This window comes from Apostichopus japonicus, chromosome 20, assembly GCF_037975245.1.
Source record: "Apostichopus japonicus isolate 1M-3 chromosome 20, ASM3797524v1, whole genome shotgun sequence".
NCBI lineage: Eukaryota > Metazoa > Echinodermata > Holothuroidea > Aspidochirotida > Stichopodidae > Apostichopus > Apostichopus japonicus.
This window is the reverse complement of record NC_092580.1, coordinates 22,262,377-22,282,835: the sequence shown is the minus strand read 5'-3', so window position 1 is coordinate 22,282,835 and position 20,459 is coordinate 22,262,377. Positions and strand designations below refer to the sequence as shown.

At 36.7% G+C, this 20,459-nt stretch overlaps 1 protein-coding gene across 2 annotated transcripts in view; it reads left to right on the top strand.

Moving 5' to 3' along the window:
- The window catches only part of LOC139960984 (prestin-like), a 32,523-nt gene that overhangs the window by 9,151 nt on the left and 2,913 nt on the right, over positions 1-20,459 (top strand). Inside the window, exons 5-16 of one of the 2 annotated variants that reach the window (XM_071959731.1) lie at positions 2,650-2,814; positions 4,328-4,489; positions 5,389-5,471; positions 6,212-6,359; positions 7,588-7,701; positions 8,860-8,937; positions 10,589-10,684; positions 11,489-11,665; positions 13,111-13,302; positions 15,848-15,874; positions 18,874-19,093; positions 20,047-20,168. In XM_071959731.1, coding sequence (XP_071815832.1) covers positions 2,650-2,814; positions 4,328-4,489; positions 5,389-5,471; positions 6,212-6,359; positions 7,588-7,701; positions 8,860-8,937; positions 10,589-10,684; positions 11,489-11,665; positions 13,111-13,302; positions 15,848-15,874; positions 18,874-19,093; positions 20,047-20,168 — 1,584 coding nt within the window. Of the gene's footprint in view, positions 1-2,649; positions 2,815-4,327; positions 4,490-5,388; positions 5,472-6,211; positions 6,360-7,587; positions 7,702-8,859; positions 8,938-10,588; positions 10,685-11,488; positions 11,666-13,110; positions 13,303-15,847; positions 15,875-18,873; positions 19,179-20,046; positions 20,169-20,459 lie in introns of those variants that run through there. The other variant, XM_071959730.1, reaches the window with a different exon arrangement.

Here is a 20,459-nt window from a genome sequence, read left to right as displayed (position 1 = left end):
TCAGAGATAAAGGTTGGATACCTGTGCGTAGAAGCCTTTGTTTAATAGTCCCGACAAAGTCTCTCAACTCTAGAGATATTTTTAATCTTTTGGAGATTAAGATCGCAAGTGACATAATGTTACATACCTTATAATGCTGGATTCTAATTCTCTGTCTAGGTTAATGGGCAGTAGTGATAGAAACATATAGCACTGTTGTTAAATTTGCTGTGAAGTTACAACACTGTTTTTGCATCATTTTCTAAATTTCTACTGTTGGGTACATAAGTAACATACCAAAGTTATGAACAACTCTTCTGAGAGATGATATCTCACCAGTTGCAGGGGCGTCGGAAGCTATTTGGGATTGGTACAGCAGATCAGAGTGTGGCCATCTATCATAATTATCGGGGGGACGTTTGGTAGGTCAGACTACGCTCCCCCCACCATGGTTGGCACGTTGCGTAATGGAGAAAATTTTGAAAAAATGCCTCCCAGATTGCAGGAATGGCACTTCCAGAGCTTGAAAACAAGACCCCTGCCATGCCAGAGTAGTCACATTTAGCCTACTTGCTTGTTTCATTTTGGTTCTTTACTTTTGCCATTTTTTTTCTTAGTCCTACTTCTTTTTTTTTTCTTTTTTTTTGCGCCGTGAATATTGGTCCGGCACCGGCTCCGACGCCCCTGAGTTGTATACAGACAGCTTTAATACTGTACAGTAGTATACATGCAATTTGCTACAAGAACACTTTACTTGATAAACTATGTATCAACATACTGCGAGCTCAACTCAGAAAAGACAGACCAGAAAAATAAGCTCGACCGTGCTGCCTGCACGGTAGGAATGCATAAGTAAACGAAAAGCCCGATGGAAAAAAGTAAACATTTCTTTGTGTTCAAATTGATGGGCAGATTAGAGCTGGCTGGTACCATCACAGAAACACTTTTGAAAAGTTTGCATGATGAAGGGGCATATGGCAATTAATCTATCTTTAAGTAAATAAGCAGTATTTGTTCACAATTGGCTGATGCCGTGTAACAGACAATTATTTTGCTTAGCGCTGGTCTAGATAAAACTGGGGGAGTGTAATTTTAAATTGTACTGTATAGGTTTGTACTAGATAGGTATCAGCGTTGAGGATTCAGTGCAAAGTCAAAGGTGGGACAATGGTTAGTATGATAACTAAGCAGGTGATCAACCTTTTGTGAGCCAACCTTCAAAAAATAGCAGCGTTGAGTTGTTATCATTATTTGCTAAGAACATTCGATGCCTCAAAAATTAAGGCTGTGTACTATAGACTTTGCCATTTTGCCAGTAGAAAATAAATGCATACTGGCCAGTATAGACACATGTTGCTTTTTGTGCGTTAATAATTCAAGGAATTCAAGTAGATTTTTTAATGATCTCGCATGCTTTAACGAGTGGCTACAATTGTGAAAGTCTAGGCCTGCAGTCATTAGTTAACATACAAAGGGATATCCTAGTGGCAAAAAGTGTGTCACTCATATGTAAAAAGAAAAATATTGCACACTGTCAATGGCCAAAAAAAAATCCATAAACTCAATTAAATTTCCCTAATATGAGATATGGTTGAATGAAGGACAGTTGAACATAGTAGGTGGCCTGTGACATCACCCTGAGAGATCATTAGAAGTATACAAAATTTCCCATTATTTCACTCTTTTTTTTTAAACTTTTTTTTATCCATGGGATATGTTACATCTCAAAGGTCTGGTAGTATCCTTCAATGTTTTCTTTTACTGAATTTTAAATTAAAAATAAATAAAAATGCACCTTTTTTTGGTTAGAAATATTAATAATTTTCTCTTTATGAAGAAAAACAACAAACACTTTTTTTTAAGCTCAATTGCTATGACGACATCATTCACAGCTGTTGCCAGATGCAATCACAAATTATCACAAGAGTTATAAAAAAAACATATCGTTGCCATACAAAATATGATGAAAAATGTGATATTGATCTTAAGATGCAGAAAGTTCTACCAATTTTCTTTCAATGAAATCATCGTCAGCCATCGGATTTTTCCATTTAAAATCCCTTGAAAACTGTGTCATGCTCAGTTGGTTTGGTGACATGTCAAGCATAAATAACTGTCTTTTTAGTTTGAACAAGTTGTACCCCCTTCACCATTATTCTCCTTTGCATCCTAGCAAGAAGCTGAGCAATATTTGTCAGAAACTGAGACGCAAAAAATCTCAGTATTTTGACAGTGTAAGTGCTGTCTCCAATGTTGTCCCTATTGTCTTAGTCAAGATCTTTAGATCACCTTTATGCAAATAAATTATAATGCAATGTGGAAAAAGAAGGCATGGGGAAAATGATCTTCCCCATAACTTGAATTAGGAAATAAACTCTATTTCATGATGAATTTCATTCATTTAATAGCAATAAATTAACAATTCTATTTAACGCTAACAAGTGTGTCATCCAGTCAGTCTCTTCGGTTCCATGTACAGTATTAAGTTGCATGCCAGGTCAAAGAAGGTCAAAGGTCAAAGAAGCACCACAAAGCAAACTATGAAGCAACTTGGTCAATTAGTTTATTATTCAGAAAATTTCAAATTGAACAGTTAAAGCTAACAAGCTGAATTATGGCATGATAACAAGCATTCAAGTTTATTTTCTGGTTTTGCTTTCTCATGCACAGATTGTGTTGGGTATCCTACACTTTGGCATTATCAGCGATTACCTTCCAGAGCCCTTAATCCGGGGTTTCACCACTGGCGCAGGCGTCACTGTGTTCACCAGCCAGTTTAATAAGATGTTTGGGGTACCAGTCGGAGATGTCTCTGGTCCTCTGTCTATACTGAGGGTAGGTAAACATGTACTGAATCCATTGGCTCAATAAGTGGGCGGCTAGGTCAATTCAGCCCATTTTCAGTACTGGTGGGTGGGTGTTGCATAATTGACTGGTACTGTGGCCTAGTGGATAAAGGCGATGGCATTTGAAGCAATTAGGCTTAGCAATCGGGAGGTTCCAGGTTTCGATACTTGGCCGGGTAGGTATTGCATCCAAGAGCAATCTACAGTAATCCTATGTGAAATGACTTCCTGAATTTAAAAGATTCCAAATTTGAGTTAAGATGTTGAATTGGAAGCCACCCGACGTGTAAGTTGTAATCCATAAGCCCTTGCTGGTTTCTCCCACATTTGTGGTCACTTAAGCGTCGTAAAACAAAACTGCTGATAATTATTATGATTATTATAATCAATCATTTGTTTTGATATATATGTAGAGAGGAATATGCTCCTTGGTCAACGGTCAGCCTTGAGAATGGATATTTTCTAACCTCTCATTTGTATTAATAAGAAAGTGGATGATAATTACAGTCATATTTTGATGACTGCAAAGCATGATGGATTATTGATGAAGCAAATGTAGTGTAAATACATGCACTGATGTATCTGGCAATACCTCTGAAAAACACCCGGTTATGTTTTCGTACATAATGTATTAAAATGGATTCAATCCACATTGGATGCTTAAAAACATCTGGAGTCCATTGGATGGTAAAAATAAACATCCTAAATGTGTCGGGTTTGAAGTCCGCATTTAGTGATGAAGTAGCAGGGGGAGGAAACAGAGGTATCTCCATGACGATATGTGATTACATCCTGACATACCTACGCGTCTCCTACTTGAAACCACCGAGCACTCATCTTGAAAAACATTAGCAAATAACATTATTATAGAATAGACTATGTGTGAGATGGTACTTTCACACAGCAGTGAGAGTACATGAAGTTTCCCACCCCACACATTAAAATATCACATTTGCGTTCCATCGGCCCATTTTGTTCCTGAAAGACGTCGGACAATTTTTTACCAAGAGTTACTCATTTTGGCTCACTACTTTTTGGCATACTGCGCTGACTAGAACTAGTAGTTCTACTCCTAGTATCTTTCAAATATCATATATTATATTTATGACATAAATGTAAGCAGTTAGAAACATGAGCATGGTGGCCAATTGACTAAGGCGTCGGACTCGTGATCCAAGGATTGCTGGTTCGATTCCTGCCTAGTTCATTACGTTGTGTCCTTGGGCAAGATGCTTTATCTCACTTGCCTCTCTCCATCCAGGGGTTAAATGGGTACCTGTGAGGTATCTTGTTATGGGCGCAGTATATAACTGCTGCCGCCTGGAGGGATTGTCTCTGGGACAGGTTATCATTGAGCAGGGGTAATATAACTTGTAAGCGCTGTGATATGGTTTACCATGAATAGCGTAGCTGAATGCCTAATATTATTATTATTATGATTAGGAGTGGAACTGAATGGAAATCTAGTGATTCAACTTTTGACCGAATCTTCTCTTTTTCAGCAATACATTCCATTTTTCGGTGACCTCAGATATTGTAATACGACAGAAATCATAGTCTCTATATGCTCCATCCTTCTCATGGTGGTAATCAAGGAGGTCCAAGAAAAATTCAAGACAAAATACACCGTATTCAAGTACCCGATACCTATAGAGTTAGTTGTGGTAAGTACAGGCATCAAACACTTAATACTTATGTGGTGTTATTGAATAATATATTGTTTTCAGTTACCTGTTAACAATGAAGTTACTGTATTAAGGCTGTGTTTAGGCTGTGTTTAGTACACTGTATTCAAGTACTAGAAACCGATAGATTTAACTGTGGTAAGTATAGGCATCAAGCACTTAATACATGTTTAGTTAACAATTGTTAGATTTTAGTTTCCCTTTGACATAAAAAAAATCAGCCATGATACGTAGATTGTGTGCAAGTGCCTGATATGTATAGTTTGCCCTCTAGAATTAGATGTGATAAATTCAGTCTTCAAGGACCTATAGAATTATTAGTAATATGCACAATCTTCAAGTACCCAATATCTGTTAGATCTGTGTTTACCTGATAGACCAAGATATGAACACTGACATTGGTAATGAACAGTGGCATGATTGGTATGAACACAGTTTTCAAGTATCCATACCTACATAAAGATTAGTACTACCATATCCAAGTACCAGGTACTTTGCTTGGCCATGATAAGTTGTCTTGTGGCATCTGGATACCCTTAGAAATTAACTGTGGTACTAAATATATACATCAGTCACCCGGTGCAGAAAGTACGGTCATCGAGTACATGATACGGGTAGAGTTAACTAATGGTTAGTACAGCTTTGGATAACCAGGCTGATACCACTAAGAAGCCTATAAATAAGCTGTGTGAAAATGTAAAGTCCGTTGAGGTACCTAATATCTATGATAAAAATGTGGTTTTTATGGTTAATAAACTGTCTTCCAGTACCTGTTGCACATACATGATCACTTTAAAGTTAACATTCGATAACAACCACTGCTCCATAATTTGACCGATTTTTGAGGAGGGATCTCATTAATTTCCTTCTCTCTGTAGATCGTACTGGGCACCTTGGTGTCGTACTTTCTGGATTTAAATGGAAAATTCGGGGTAGCCATAGTAGGAGACGTCCCTACGGGGTAAGTTCGACGTGAAGGTATTTACATTGTCCTAAAGTGATCAATTTGTTTGGCAGGATCAGGTCGTGGGTGTGGTTTTGTTTGTTTACCTACAAGATGAGTACTTTGTGTATGTTACAATGGCTGTAACAATTAAATACAGTTGACAAGTGGGTGTGGCTACTTACAAACCATGCACAAAAATGTACAAGAGGGAGGTTTTGTAAGAGATTGGTTATCTTTGTAAGAAAATGAATCTAGGTGCTTCTTCAACTGGCAAAAATGCTCAGTTAAGGAACATTGCACGGGATCTCTGGTCACATTTCACAAAACAGCCAAATTAGTGCAATGGAATGTGGAGACAGTTAACTGTCATTTTGCTGTAATAAGGATCATTATCTTTACAAAAGGAAAAATCTTATTAAAAATTAATTTGCATTTTAGTGACACAAACATTAGGTTTGCCTGTCAGTAAAATGATAAGGAGAGCAGTAGACCGGAATGGTCGGGGGGCAGTGAGAGAAGACAGTGTGCTTAAGAGGCTTCAAGTGCTCTAGACATTGTAAAGTACAGTCGTTGTGGGAGTCAATGACAGTTGTTGTGGGAGTCAAGTACAGTTGTTGTGGGAGTCAAGTACAGTTGTTGTGGGAGGATAGCGGGTAAACTCCAAACCGTATGTGGTTGGAGATTCTGGACCATACTTGAATCTGATTATCATAATTGTTTTCTTACTTTTTGTTGTTGTTTGTTAATACATTCAGACTTCCAGGGCCATCATTCCCTTCCTTTGAATATGTGCCGTACCTCATATCAGATGCATTCGTCATCGCTATCGTTACATTCTCCATCGCTGTCTCGATGGCTTATATCTTTGGCAAGAAACACAACTATGAAATTGGTGCCAATCAGGTAAAGTATTCCAATAGACGTGGAGAATGCTAATAAATGTGTAGATTTCTACAATAATTTTTGCCTGTTCTTGCTCTTGAAAATTTACATTGTTACAAGACAAGTTCAGCTTGTCAATAACATTACTTATAGCTCCTAGAAATATGACTTAAAAATGGCCACAAAATGCCCTTCCAAAGTTTTCAAAATACTTTTCTAGTTCCTCTGTGTGTAGGGTTGATTCCAGACATTGATAAGTGTTACATTAGACTGTTAGATGTCTCATAGAAGGAAAATGTCTTCCAAAGTTTTCAAAATACTTTTCTAGTGCCTCTGTGTGTACAGTTAATTCCAGACATTGATAAGTGTTACATAAGACTGTTAGATGTCTCATAGAAGGAAAATGCCTTCCAAAGTTTTCAAAATACTTTTCTAGTGCCTCTGTGTGTACAGTTAATTCCAGACTTACATAAGACAGTGTTACATTAACTGTTAGATGTCTCATAGACGGAAAAATGGTTTTGACTGTGGCATTGAACTGCTGAATGAAGTTTTAAAATCAGTGACCATTATTTGACTCACATAGCATATTTAGTGGGAGGGGATTGTATTAACAAGCCAGTTTATTCTTATAAATGGAAACATATGACTTGACACTAAAAAAAACACAACCAGCTCCTTTTACACAATGGTTCAAAATATTTGTAAAATATTGGGTTTTTTTTTTTCTCTTATTAACCATATACAAAAAATAATGTTTGAACAAATTTTGTATGGTTAAAGCACTGCATAATTCATATTGAACAGGTTCTGCTTGGTCCCCGTCACCTAAATTTCCTTATTTGTTCTCTCAAAAGCAAGAAAGATATTAGACTCTGTGACATCCTTTTTTCCTAACTAGGATTTCCTTTACACCATGATGGTTGCAATTTGACCACAACCATGATCCTTGACGGTGAAGAATTTTAAAAAGTAAAATGTGCATCAACTTTCAATGACAATTTTGATGAATGTTTTTCAATGGGTCTTACTTAGTCAACTGTTACCTCTGTCAGTTTTGTGAAGGTGAATAGTGTGCAGACAAAATTCAACGTTTGTTAATTAGATGGAAGGAAACCATCGTAAAATGAGAAATGTAATGAAGAAAAACAGAACAGTAGTGGAGAAATAACATATTTCTTGTCTCTGAGGATCACAAACATGTTTTCTTTTTCTTATTTTTCTTTTTCTTATTTTTATTATCCTGCAGGAACTTTTTGCTTATGGGGCCTCAAACTTTGTCGGTAGTTTATTTCAATGCTTTCCAAACACGGCATCTCTGTCTCGTTCTCTGGTTCAGGAAGTTTCAGGGTGTACTTCGCAGGTAAGATGTGTTTTATAATAAAATTGTCGGGTGTACCTGTACTATAACAGCCGTGTTTGTTGATTTGGTAAAATATCGATCCAATTTAATACTTAGAAGAGGCACAAACCAAAAACATGATTATTGATTTCTCATCAGATTGAGATAACTCCCCTGAACTACTCCCCCAAACAGCTAAGAAAAATCTTATTTCATTTGGGAGATATGACAGTTTTTATGATTCTTCAAATGTAAGGCTGAAGACATGATCAATCTAAAATATGACATTATTCATGCACAACTTCTTCAATTTCGTATGTTTTTCTCTATTAATTTTTTTCTATAATTGAGAACGATTTTGCAAATACTCAAATTTAAAAATATTGGAGCTGGTGACAAGACCTAAAGCTGTTTAAAGTATTTTGTACAAATACTTAATCTTAGAAATTTTAGTTCTTCTTCGGTACGTGTATACATTTTATAAACTAGCCTTCCCTGAGATTTCAATTACAAATGGTGGTAACAGGGTAAGTGATGGTATGGACCAATGTACCTTAGCAACCACTAGAGATCTATGTTTCTTGTTATTTGGCAATCTTCTGCAATAATCCTACATGCAAATAGATCTTATTCAGACTAACATACGTCTCTTTTTCCACAAATATCTCGGACTGAAGTTGGTTTAAAACTTTGCGCAAGTGTATTACAGAAGGGATGCATGTATGACAGATACATGGGTAGTAAGCACTGCACAGGAAACGTAATTGTAAGTGTTTGCACTGTACTGCAAACTATACACCCAGATAGCCAGCTATTGGTGTCTTTAATGTCACCAGTCATACCATGCAATAGCCCTATCAATGTGGTCTATAGGATGTCTTTGACCCCCTCCTACACCTCTGTCATCTCCCTGATTTATTTAATGTAGAAGAAAAGTTTCTACATAAAAACTAAAGAAAGAAGGTACATCCATCAACAAAGTACTCTAGTTTTGACTTTCAGAAACATCTCATGAACCCCCTGGGATGGACATGCACCCCCTGGGGGTTCATGCACCCCATTTAGGGAACCCCTGCTCTATAAGGACATGCATTTGCTGACATGTATTTCACCTCTCTCTCTTTCTCCATCTTCCTGTTACATTTTATTTTTTAACTTTTTTTATTAACTTTATCGTAGATTTCCAGTCTAGTGTCAGCTGTTTTGATCCTCATCACGCTTCTTTGGCTTGGTCCTCTATTCCAAACACTTCCAGAGGTGAGTTTTAAATTTCACATAGCTGGTTCCTTGTTTCTAGTTTCAGGCTTGGTTCACCCCTCTTATCACCCATGTGTCCCTTCCACCCTGGCAAAACCCCTTCTTTCATCCCATCCTTTCTCACTCTCAGTGATGTATAGGATACCTTCGAAAATATCTTGTCAACCTCATCATTTTTTTTCATAAATTTATGAATTTTGCATAGGGTTGACTCTTTACCCCTTCATCATGTACACACATTTGCTCGTATTACTGGTAACCGAAGGAATAATTTGTGACATAAGAAAAATGTAAATGTTATATTTATCATGTAGTTATCTTCTGATGTGCCTCTTGCCAGTATGACGGAAGATAACACAGAGTATTTCAGTTGAAAACTTTGAGCAAATCTTTCGGAAAATCCATCCGTAAATCAGTTGTTTACAAACACTAGTTATATTGTTTGTGATACCCAGAGATATAGTGGACTTCACTGCATTGTTACTTTGAACTGTTGCACTGGGGTTTGATAATCCCTCAGTTAATCTGTGGTATAATACAGGCACAAGTGGAAACATTGTTTGTTATAAGCTGAGATAGGGAATTATAAACACTTTGTGTATGCAGATATCTTGTGAATCTAATCCTTGAATATTGATGTAAACGATATCAAACCACTTGAATATACATCAGTTTAGTCTTCTCTAAGATTCAAAAATAGATAAGCATTTTTAAGCATATTCTAAGCAGTAATGCACCTTATTGTTTTTTGCCAATATTGCAAATTTTCAGTTGGAAGCTTAGGAAAAAAAATTCCCACCTGCTTTCAACATGTTATCAATAGTAACCTTTAAAAATTTTCTGGGTGACAAAATGTTGAAAACAGAACACAAATTTGTGAGATTTGTTGATAATGTAGATTGCTAAACATTGGTCAATGCGGGCGATCCCGCCTAGCCCAAAATCAACAGAGGGGACTGTCATATTGGCCCTATCTAGCTTTGCGTAACTTGACAAGCTGTCGTCCAGGACTGCAGACCATAATGGTACCGCCAGTCGATCGCTAGTAGTATATGCCATTTTGTTTGTAATTATCAACAAGATCTTCTGAAACATGTTTTTCGAAGTTTCAAAGTCATACTAGCTGTTTTCAGCAGCTATATGCTTGTGTTTTTGATACCTGTTTCCGTTTGGCCAAACTGCACAAGTGAAGCCATGCACTATTTCAATCACCCAGCATGTCCTCATGTTAGTTAGTTAGTCAGGTGTGTTCTCAGCCTGTGAGTGTTTTCATGTGATCATGTTTTCTTTAACTCATAGAACTGTTACAGAACTGGAAAGAGCTTATGAAATTATTGCTTGAATTACGAGATTGATCATGTCACACATAAGGACCCATGTATGACATTGTCTTCTATTGCAACACTGTAGAGTGAGATACAATTTTACCTTTAATAACTCTTGAGTTGGTTTGGAAAATTGTGTTGACCTAACAACACAAAAAGCTGCTGTAAAAGTAAAAAATTAATATCATGTATCCTTTTATTTTTTAAACATGAAAGGATGTACGAATGGTAAAGATGAATCACTTAACAAAACCACCTACATGTTCTTTTCTTATATCTACTCGTTATTTTCTACTTTTATTTTTGTTTTTCTTGTTTTTATACAGTGTTGCCTCGCTGCCATAATCGTAGTAGCTCTCAGGGGAATGTTCAGACAGTGTAAAGATCTGAAAATTTTGTGGAAGTATTCTAAAACAGACTTTGTAAGTGAGAACTGATAATCTATATGTATATCTATTATTGCTGACTCATTCTAACATAAAACATAGGACCCTTCTTGGATGCTGTCTGAAACTAAGCACATTTTTGGATAATAATTTTACAATAGTTGTTGTTGTTGCAAAGTTGTATCATTGTATATAATTTCTTGTATCAAAATTAGCAAAACCTGAAACAAGTGTATTTTTGTTAGGGGGTTATGTTTTTAATGTGACAGAACATCGTCAAACTGAGGAATACTTGGACAGCTGAGACCTCTTTGCTTCATTATATTATCCTGCTCTGTTTCTATGTACATTTAACATGGTCATGGATGGATGCTGTTACTCAGTAGCATAAGTCATATGCTTTTAAAATTCATATGTTGCAACAACAATATATGTGCATCTTTGATAAAATTCTTCAGTATTTCTTTAGTGAAGCAAAAAACTCTCCCATAATGTGAATATTAGTCAGATTTACAAAATTTCTAATCATGTTGAAGAGAACTGAACTTGTTCCATATGTAACCTCTATCAAGGACATCAATGAAAGCCAATTAATTATTTTGTTATTCCAGCTAATTTTTGACCAAAATAGCTCAATAGAGGGATATTTGTTACGGTAGGGAACAAAGCAATTCTCTCATTGTATTGGACTTTTTGTGCCCCTCTTTTGTGCCCCTCTTTTGTGCCTTTATTTTAGTTGTATCTTGCCCTAAAAGAGATAGGTATCTGTTTGCAGTTGTCGAATATCTAAATAGTGATATCAACTAGGATACCAATTTTTGGGTTGCCTTATTCTTTCAGATCATATGGATTATTACCTTTCTCGCTGTGATAACGTTTGGTCTAGACATTGGACTGTTAACCGGCGTGGCATTTTCGATATTTACAGTCGTGGTTCGGACTCAGAGACCACCATGTTTTGTCATGGGTTGCATCCCAGACACGGATATTTATAAGGACGTGAAGCAGTTTGACATAGTGAGTCGACACTTGAACAATTTGCCGAGATCTCCTTTTTTTTTTTTTTTTTCAAATACACAGTAACCAAAAGCCAGTAATAAAATAAATCCAACCCTTTGGTGGTTTCCTATCAATGTCTTTTCGAAGCCTTATCAAGCAGGCTAGAGCTTTTTCCGCGAATACGCGGAATATCCGTGATTTCTTTTCTACCTCGGGGACAAAAACTATTATCCTAACACACTGTAGCATACGCAAACTGGAGCCTACACCGCAATCTTCGCAAAATTCTGTGAATTTTTTTTTACCCCATGCTCATCCCTGATCAAGTTTTCTAAGAATAGACTATAGTTAACTGTTTGATTCTATCCTAGAAGCTTAAGAAATCTATGAGATGGGTGATAGCAAATGTATATGTGTGTATGTATGTACATGTTTCACTTTGTCTTCTAATCATGATAACTCAAAAAGGTGCAGGATGGTTATATGTCATACTTGATGTGTGTGTGTGTCCAAAATCTCAGAGTACAAGAACAGTGTTGGGTTTGGGGTTGGTCAAATATCATTTCAGATCAAAGGAGGTCAAAGTCTGAAAATCTGGTAAACAGAGTAACTCCAAAACGAAAAAAAACTTTGATAAACTTCATACATGTATATAAACAATCCATCTTAGTGAGTGTGAGTAGCCTGTTGTATTTGTGGGAGTAAAATGTCCATTTAAGGTCAACATAATGCAAAGGCTTAAAATGCCTTTAAACACTACTATAAACTCCAAATTTAATAATAATAATAATAAATGAGACTTACATAGCACCAAATCAGTAGACAAAAGTCACTGCTCATGGCGCTTTACAAAGAAAGCAGATTAATTTACAAAAGAGCAAGTGAAAAGATGGGTCTTAAGTAGACTTTTGAATGTAGAAAGTTTAGAGCATGTTCGAATGTGATCTGGTTACTTGTTCCAGAGATAAGAGCCAGAGTATTCGAAGCTTCTGTAACCATAGGTCTTCAAGCATGGTTTAGGAACAGTTAAATACAGTTTGTTGGAGGAAAAAGTGTGCGAGTTGGATTATGGCCAGAGAAATTGCGACAGTTAAGACTTGGATGAACTTCACACTTGGTATCTAGATCCCCCTAATGAGTACAAGATTACTATCAAGTTCTATTGGGGTCAAATGTCATTGTAGGAACCCCCTCCTCATCAAAAAAAACCTTTATCATAATTGGGTCTAATTCAGGGTCTTTGACCAATGGGGAACAACAAAAGACGATTATAACTTAATTATGTATTTGAACATTTGTTCAATATCAGTGGACTCTTTACCATGTTTCTAAACATGATTAGTCAGGCTCAGATTCTAAAATGACCATAATTTTCTTGTCTATCAGAAAATGTTAGATAATAATATTGACAATATTGAAGTGAATAATTTTTTTCTTTTACAATCCTTTTTGTATAATTGCAGGTCAAAGAGGTGCCAGGTATTAAAATCTTTAGAATTCAGGCACCGTTATATTTCAGCAATGCCAGATACATCAAGGATCTTCTCTACAGAAAGACAGAGGTCAGCCCGCCCAAGATTCTCATACAGCGGGCAAAACTCGCAAAGAGAGCCGAGGCTGCGGCGGTCAAGGCCAAAGAGGCTTATGCAAATGAGGTAAGGTCAATAGGTCAAACGTCAGCCTTTCATCTCACGTTTGATCGTCTGTCTTTGGCAGATACAAACTTGTTGTTTTTAAGGTCATAGGTCATCTCGTTTGATCCAACGAACCAGTCGTTTTGGACTGACCAGACGTAGGAATTTGAAATTGTGTCATGCAGGAGGAAGATGAAATTGATTTTGTTTGTTATCCCCATGTTGGTTTTAACCTCTAATTCACAAAACCATTTGGTAAAAAAAAAATTCTAGGTTTACGTTTTTGTTAGGAAATTAGGAATGACCAAAAATTTGAAACAGGAAGACCTGTACATCAATGGGATTGGTTAATTGTGTTGATTGCTTAATACATTGAGATCAGGCTTGTCTATCATATTGAACAATGAATAAATACTCTGTCGACAAGTAGACTTTTCGAACAGCTGTTGTTCCTTCACGGAATCACAAATTGCACTGCTCTATACAAAATTTCAAGAACAGTTTTGTTTAATCTTCCATGACACCTGGCAGTGCAATGTCACACTTTTTTGTGTTAGTGTGGAATTGTCTATTGCAGAATATATTTCATTTGTTTTTATTTATAATTATAATTTTGAAACCAAAATAAATTCCTTAAGTACTGATAGAGTTTTAATCTATAGTTATTGGTCTATGTCCAACCTCAAAGAGAAAGTGTTTTACTACCAACACTGATGTGTCATTGGAGAAAAATAGGTGATGGACATAATGTTATGTTTATAGGTAATGTATTTATGACCTCTTCATTACCTCATACCATTAAAGGTTACTATTTTTCATTCCTCATTAAATATTCATGAAAAAAAAACCGTCAATGGTTTGGTCCGAAATGTTCTTCCAAATTGTTTTTAAAAAAAAGAAAAAATCCCAAATGATATAAAAAATTGTAAATTGGGCGACCACCTAATGTCAAAGTGTAAGTAATATAAAACTTCTCCATGATTCACATGTAGCTGCTTAGCGCTGTAAAATAATTACCTTCCAGCTCGATGATCAATGTTATGTTTTATTATAGTCAGTTGTAGGTTAGTAGTGCAGTTGTTGGATGGGGTCGACTATGTCAACTCTCAAAGGTAAAGATCCTGTTGTTGTTTTTTTCATCAGAGTATATTTTAGTGGTTGCTGTTTTTTTTTTTGTGAGGGTGGGGGTGGCATCTTTCTTCAGAAGGATGCAGATTTAATTGTCTTATTTCTTATCCTGCTGATGTCATATGTTTCATAAGCCAACATTCAAAGACATATATAATTATGAACATCAACACTTTGCAAACTTATCTCCATAGAATACATTCTTGTCTGTTAATGATATATACCAAAGATTTCCTTTTTTCCTTTTTTTGTTTATGAAAATGCATTTTTCTTTCAGTTAAATAAACCTCCTACAGTTAAGCCTGGCTGTGATAATAAGGGTTCCAAGGTATTCAACGTGCTGGTCGTTTGTTCGATGCTTAAAATTCAATTTTCAAAATGTAAAATCCTTAATATGATTTGCACATCTCTGCTCAAGTTTCCACAATGTATTATCACAGTGTAGGCTTGATTGTAAGGATAAATAATCCTGTAGAAAGTGCATTACCATGAACAGGAGGAACAGACATCCTATGGATATATCCTTCACAAAGGAGAACATTTCCTGTTGAATATTTCCCGGCGAGGGTGTAGATAATTGGATGCCTACCCCATTGTTGAATCCTGGCTGTAATTGTTGGATTGTTGCGTCCACCAGTCGGAAGGATTTTTTAATGTTAATAATGTGCCACTCTATACTGACCTTTCCTATGTCATGCTTCAAAGCACTCGTACTGACAATACAAACAGTTCATAAGCTTAATCTGAATATAAAAAAAACAGAATCGTTCATACTGTCAGTACGAGTGATTTGAAGCAGGACATGAAAGTAAAGTATAGTAAAAGTGTCCCAACTGGGTGAATTTATTGAATGTTCATACATCAACGTTGCAAGAGATATTCAAATTATCAATTATTCCCTCGGTGTAGTTACTGAGTACCTATGCCATATCAAAGTTCAATTATTAGTCGGTCTGTCCGTCCATCCATCCGTCTAACCACCCATTTAGGGACAAGATTTTCTGTACTGTCATGTCCAGCTTTAGAGCACTCGTATTGTCAGTACCAGCAGTATGAATATCATGTTTCTGTCAGGTAAAGGTAAGGAACTTTGTACTGTCAGTACGAGTGCTTTGAAGCATGATATGGCAGGACAGTTTAGAGAGGTATTAGCATTAGAAAACTGTCCCAATTGGCTGTGATCCTTTCAAAGGAATCTTTGCATATTCATCATATGACCAATCGACCAATGAAGAACTCTTAATGTATTTGCAACTTTTCAAAATATAAGTTTTATATTTTTCATAGCTGGTCAGGTCTGACCCCACAAGTTGGTATTGTGTGTAAGTTCTCTTAATATTTTGGTAGGTATTTCTATAACATTCAAAGTTGAAGGAAAAAAACAGAAGAAAAAAAGGGAAATAAAAGCTTTCATTTTTTAAATTTTTCTTACCTGCAGCCTTTATCTGTGCAGTATACCGGACTTGTGAGATATACATATTATATGTTATTTGTTTTGGTCCCCATGATAACTTCATGCAACTAACATTTCTTTACTATACCTCTCTAACATTTAGTTATAACTTGATACAAGAGTGCACAAAGAAAAAGATTGTTTTTACTCCAAAATCCTGGTCTACGAAAACCAGTCATGGAGGGTTCAGTTGCGGCTATTGATCACTGTGAGATCACTCTGTTCATAGCGGCTGTTTGCAGTTGGTCATCAAAATTATGGCAATTCCGCCAACCATCAATCATGTAATATTCAATTTAATATTGCACTTTAAGAGACAAAGATAAAAAAAAAACCTTCCCGGAAATGTTCACAAATGAAGAAAGAAAATTCCCTGCTCAGACACACTTTGTCATGATAGTATTAATCACTTTTGAAAATTGCATTCTCAAATTTTTCCCAAATTTTTATGTTTAATACTTTTCCGATGAAAATTCTCACCTGGCAAACCAGTCGACTAACCTCACCCGATATGAGATTAGTGAGTCTGTGGGAAAATATTTCATAAGTCTCTTGACAAAAAATTCTTTAAAAATCATCTGAAAAAGAAAACAACTTATTAAAACTCAAAGTTAATGCTGTTGTGCAAATTCTGTATGGCATGTGACTATGGCATTTATCAGTTTTGAATAAAAAATAATATTGAAATGAATTTTCTTATAGAAAGAGGTCAATGTTGCTGTGCATCTTCTGTTTATTATTCATCTTCCCAGTACTCTACCTTTAGCCAAATACTTTCTTTGTAGTAATAGTTACTTCTTTGGTGTTTCTCCTGCACTAATCCTTCACAGAATGATCCAGCAATGCTGTGGAGTGCATCCCTAGTGTGTGTGTGAGTCCCTGCACCTCCTCCCACCTAACTCCTCCCACCCCTCATCCTCCCCTACCCCTCATCCTCTCCCATCTCATTCCCTATGCTACAATTGGAATTACCTTTTTTGTCGTGAGAATATTTAGCTTTCCACCAGAAATAATCACCATCTCTATTATTACCTCAAACCCTACATCTCCAGTGGTAAGCAGATTTTGAGGATTCTGAGGAACGAAATACTTATGATATGAGAGATACCAGGTTGCAAATTCAATAGGTCGCTCTACCATGATAGCTATATTAGTCAGACAATCCTCCCCTCCCCTCTCCTCTCCCTCAGAACAGCAAAGAGAACAGACCAGGTCTTTAATTTCTTCGGTCACCAGAGTGCTGATATGACTACAATGTACGTGGGGACTGATACAACATGATACATTTGGTCATGTTGAATCACCCAAAATGATAGAAAAAAATCGGCAAAGGTTTACACTTGGGTATTATAGAACTGTAATAGAAAGTGTCCAGAGGTTGATTGCCACATGCCAATACCAAGAATTAATCTGAGAAAAAGAAACATAATTTCATAACACTGGCAGTATTCAACATGTTTATAACCCTCTGAAGTCAATTCTGCCCGCTGCCCCAGCATGTTGCAAGATACCCCCCCCTCCCCTCACCCTACTCCTTGCATGCAGGCTACATTTTAGCAGAGTTATATTAAAATTGTAATAAAAGAGAAAAATGTATCAGCTTTAATATTCTGGGCAAGATAGTATGATAGTGTAAAATCAGCAGAGACTGTGTGCCACATCTTAAGACCATTTCATAAGAAACACATGAACTGATAAATATGGCATCAAAATTTAATTGTTCTCCCTGTTGTCTTTGATGTAAGTTGTGCACCTGTGCTCCAGCATTATGCAAGATGCTCTACTCTTCGTATGTATACCATAGAGTAATAGTAAATGTGTTTATGTGTTTGGGGTGTAGTTGTGTTGTTTCTGGTGTAGCTGTGTTTTTGTTTTGTGTAGTTGTGTTGGTTGTAGCTGTGTTGTGTCTGGTGTAGCTGTATTGTATTTTGTCTAATTTCCTGGTGGAGGTGGCAAACCTAGGTTGTGGTGTTAAGTTTCTTGGTGAAGCTGGTGGCAGGGAATAATGTATCCCGTATCGCATCTCAAAATGCAGGAACCGTAGCATGTTATAATTGACCAAATTTAGAGACTTTAAATTTGTTACACAAATTATGATAGCTCAAGTATTGCCTGGTTGTTTGGTTGCATGCTTCGGTGGAGGTGTGGACATCTCAGGTATATCGAATGAGATGAAAACATGCATTAGTATTTAATGATGCCTCTGTACAATGCACTAAGTTTGGCATGGTTTACCCACTCGTTAAGAATCGGTTTGTTTTAGAAATTAAGAATGTACCGTCTACAGATTTTACTCAAAATGTACGTGAAATTTGGATTGAAAAGTAAAATCACGTGCAGCATCATAATTGGACAAAGCCTCCACACAGACTTATTAGAATGGTTAAAATTGAATTTATTTGTCTGTTAGAGTCTTAACACGGAATAAGAAGAAGAAGAGAGTTTAATTGCTTTACAACAGGTGTAGATTAGTGGAAAAAATCTAAATTATATTAAATAGCTCACAAGTTATCTTCTAGTCAATTATTTCTTTTCTCATTCAGAAAAGAAAATTAGTCAAGATTTTGAGGTAGAGTCATGTTTAATGGTTAGAATTCATCATTATCTCAAAAGTTATCCAAAAATCTGGAATGATGTAATTAGTGGGGCGGGGGGGGTTCCCTCCCTTGTGAGAGCCCTGCATATCACAAAAGTGAATATCTGATATGTTTGTTTCAAGCTCCTTTCAATATCCAGGTATGTAAGCTGAGTCTTCTGGGATTAATATTGTGCTGAATTCATCTGTGTCTGATCGTGCCGTTTTCTTAAATTTCTAATTAGTTTGCTTAAAGCAAAGGATAGCATAATTTGGAATATTTTAGTGAAATATTCACGGCCGACCGGTAAAATGAATAACTTTTCTATCGCTCTCTGACTTGACGTGGAATATTTCTCCTTCTTTGAGTCGTGAGTTTTGATCCATCACTGTGGGTGAATTTGATCGATGTGTGATATTTTGTTAAATACCTTAGGTTGATACAGACATGGAGAATGGAAAGGTTCCCACTGCAGAGGAAGTTGTCACCACAATCAGCAAAACCAACCACGAATCTGAACCAGAACAAGTTCATACGGTGATCCTCGACTTTGGAACCGTCAGCTTTATCGATACCGTCGGCATGAATACTATGAAGACTATCATAACAGAGTATGACTCAATCAACGTCAACGTTCTGGTCGCTAACGTCAGAGGTAAGAGCCCTAGTCCTTAATGATAGTTTCATACGGTGATACTTGACTTTGGAACCGTCAGCTTTATCGATACCGTCGGCATGAATACTATGAAGACTATCATAACAGAGTATGACTCAATCAACGTTAACATTCTGGTCGCTAACGTCAGAGGTAAGAGCCCTAGTCCTTAATGATAGTTTCATACGGTGATACTTGACTTTGGAACCGTCAGCTTTATCAATACCGTCGGCATGAATACTATGAAGACTATCATAACAGAGTATGACTCAATCAACGTTAACATTCTGGTCGCTAACGTCAGAGGTAAGAGCCCTAGTCCTTAATGATAGTTTCATACGGTGATACTTGACTTTGGAACCGTCAGCTTTATCGATACCGTCGGCATGAATACTATGAAGACTATCATAACAGAGTATGACTCAATCAACGTCAACGTTCTGGTCGCTAATGTCAGAGGTAAGAGCCCTAGTCCTTAATGATAGTTTCATACCGTGGTACTCGACTTTGGAACTGTGAGCTTTATCGATACCGTCGGCATGAAGACTATGAAGACTATCATAACAGAGTATGACACAATCAACGTCAACTTTCTGGTCGCTAACGTCAGAGGTAAGAGCCCTAGTCCTTAATGATAGTTTCATACCGTGATACTTGACTTTGGAACCGTCAGCTTTATCGATACCGTCGGCATGAATACTATGAAGACTATCATAACAGAGTATGACTCAATCAACGTCAACGTTCTGGTCGCTAACGTCAGAGGTAAGAGCCCTAGTCCTTAATGATAGTTTCATACTGTGATACTTGACTTTGGAACCGTGAGCTTTATCAAGAATACATACCTATCGACTCTGGAAACTCACTGGGATGAGGATGACTTCAATCTTGGAAGTGTTGGTAGCATAAAGTTAGCTTAATCTTTCACGTTCTCCTTTTTCAATGAATTTCAGGCAGTGTACTGGAGACCTTAAGAAAGAGTGGAGTCATGGACACGATTGGTTTAGATAAGATGTTTGTTACAGTTCACGACGCTGTCCTACATTCCTCTCCGTCTTTGAGGCAACAACACAGGGTAAGAAACAATTCATAGCATTGTAGGAAAAGTATGGATAGAGAGCCCCTTGATGGTGATTCTAGCAGCTGGAAAGGAGTGATGTTTGTTATTTCTCGCAAACTCAGTCGGTAGTCGATTTGAGTTGCGGTCTTCTTCCATCAGGCAGTGGCGAACCATCTTTATGGTACACAGTTCTAAGGTCTGAAACAGCAATGCAAGCAAAATACCCTGCATGTGATCAAATACAAGCTTATAAGTAGATTATCTTGGTTCAGAGGAAGTCTTAGAGAAAAGAATGAACTCACAAAT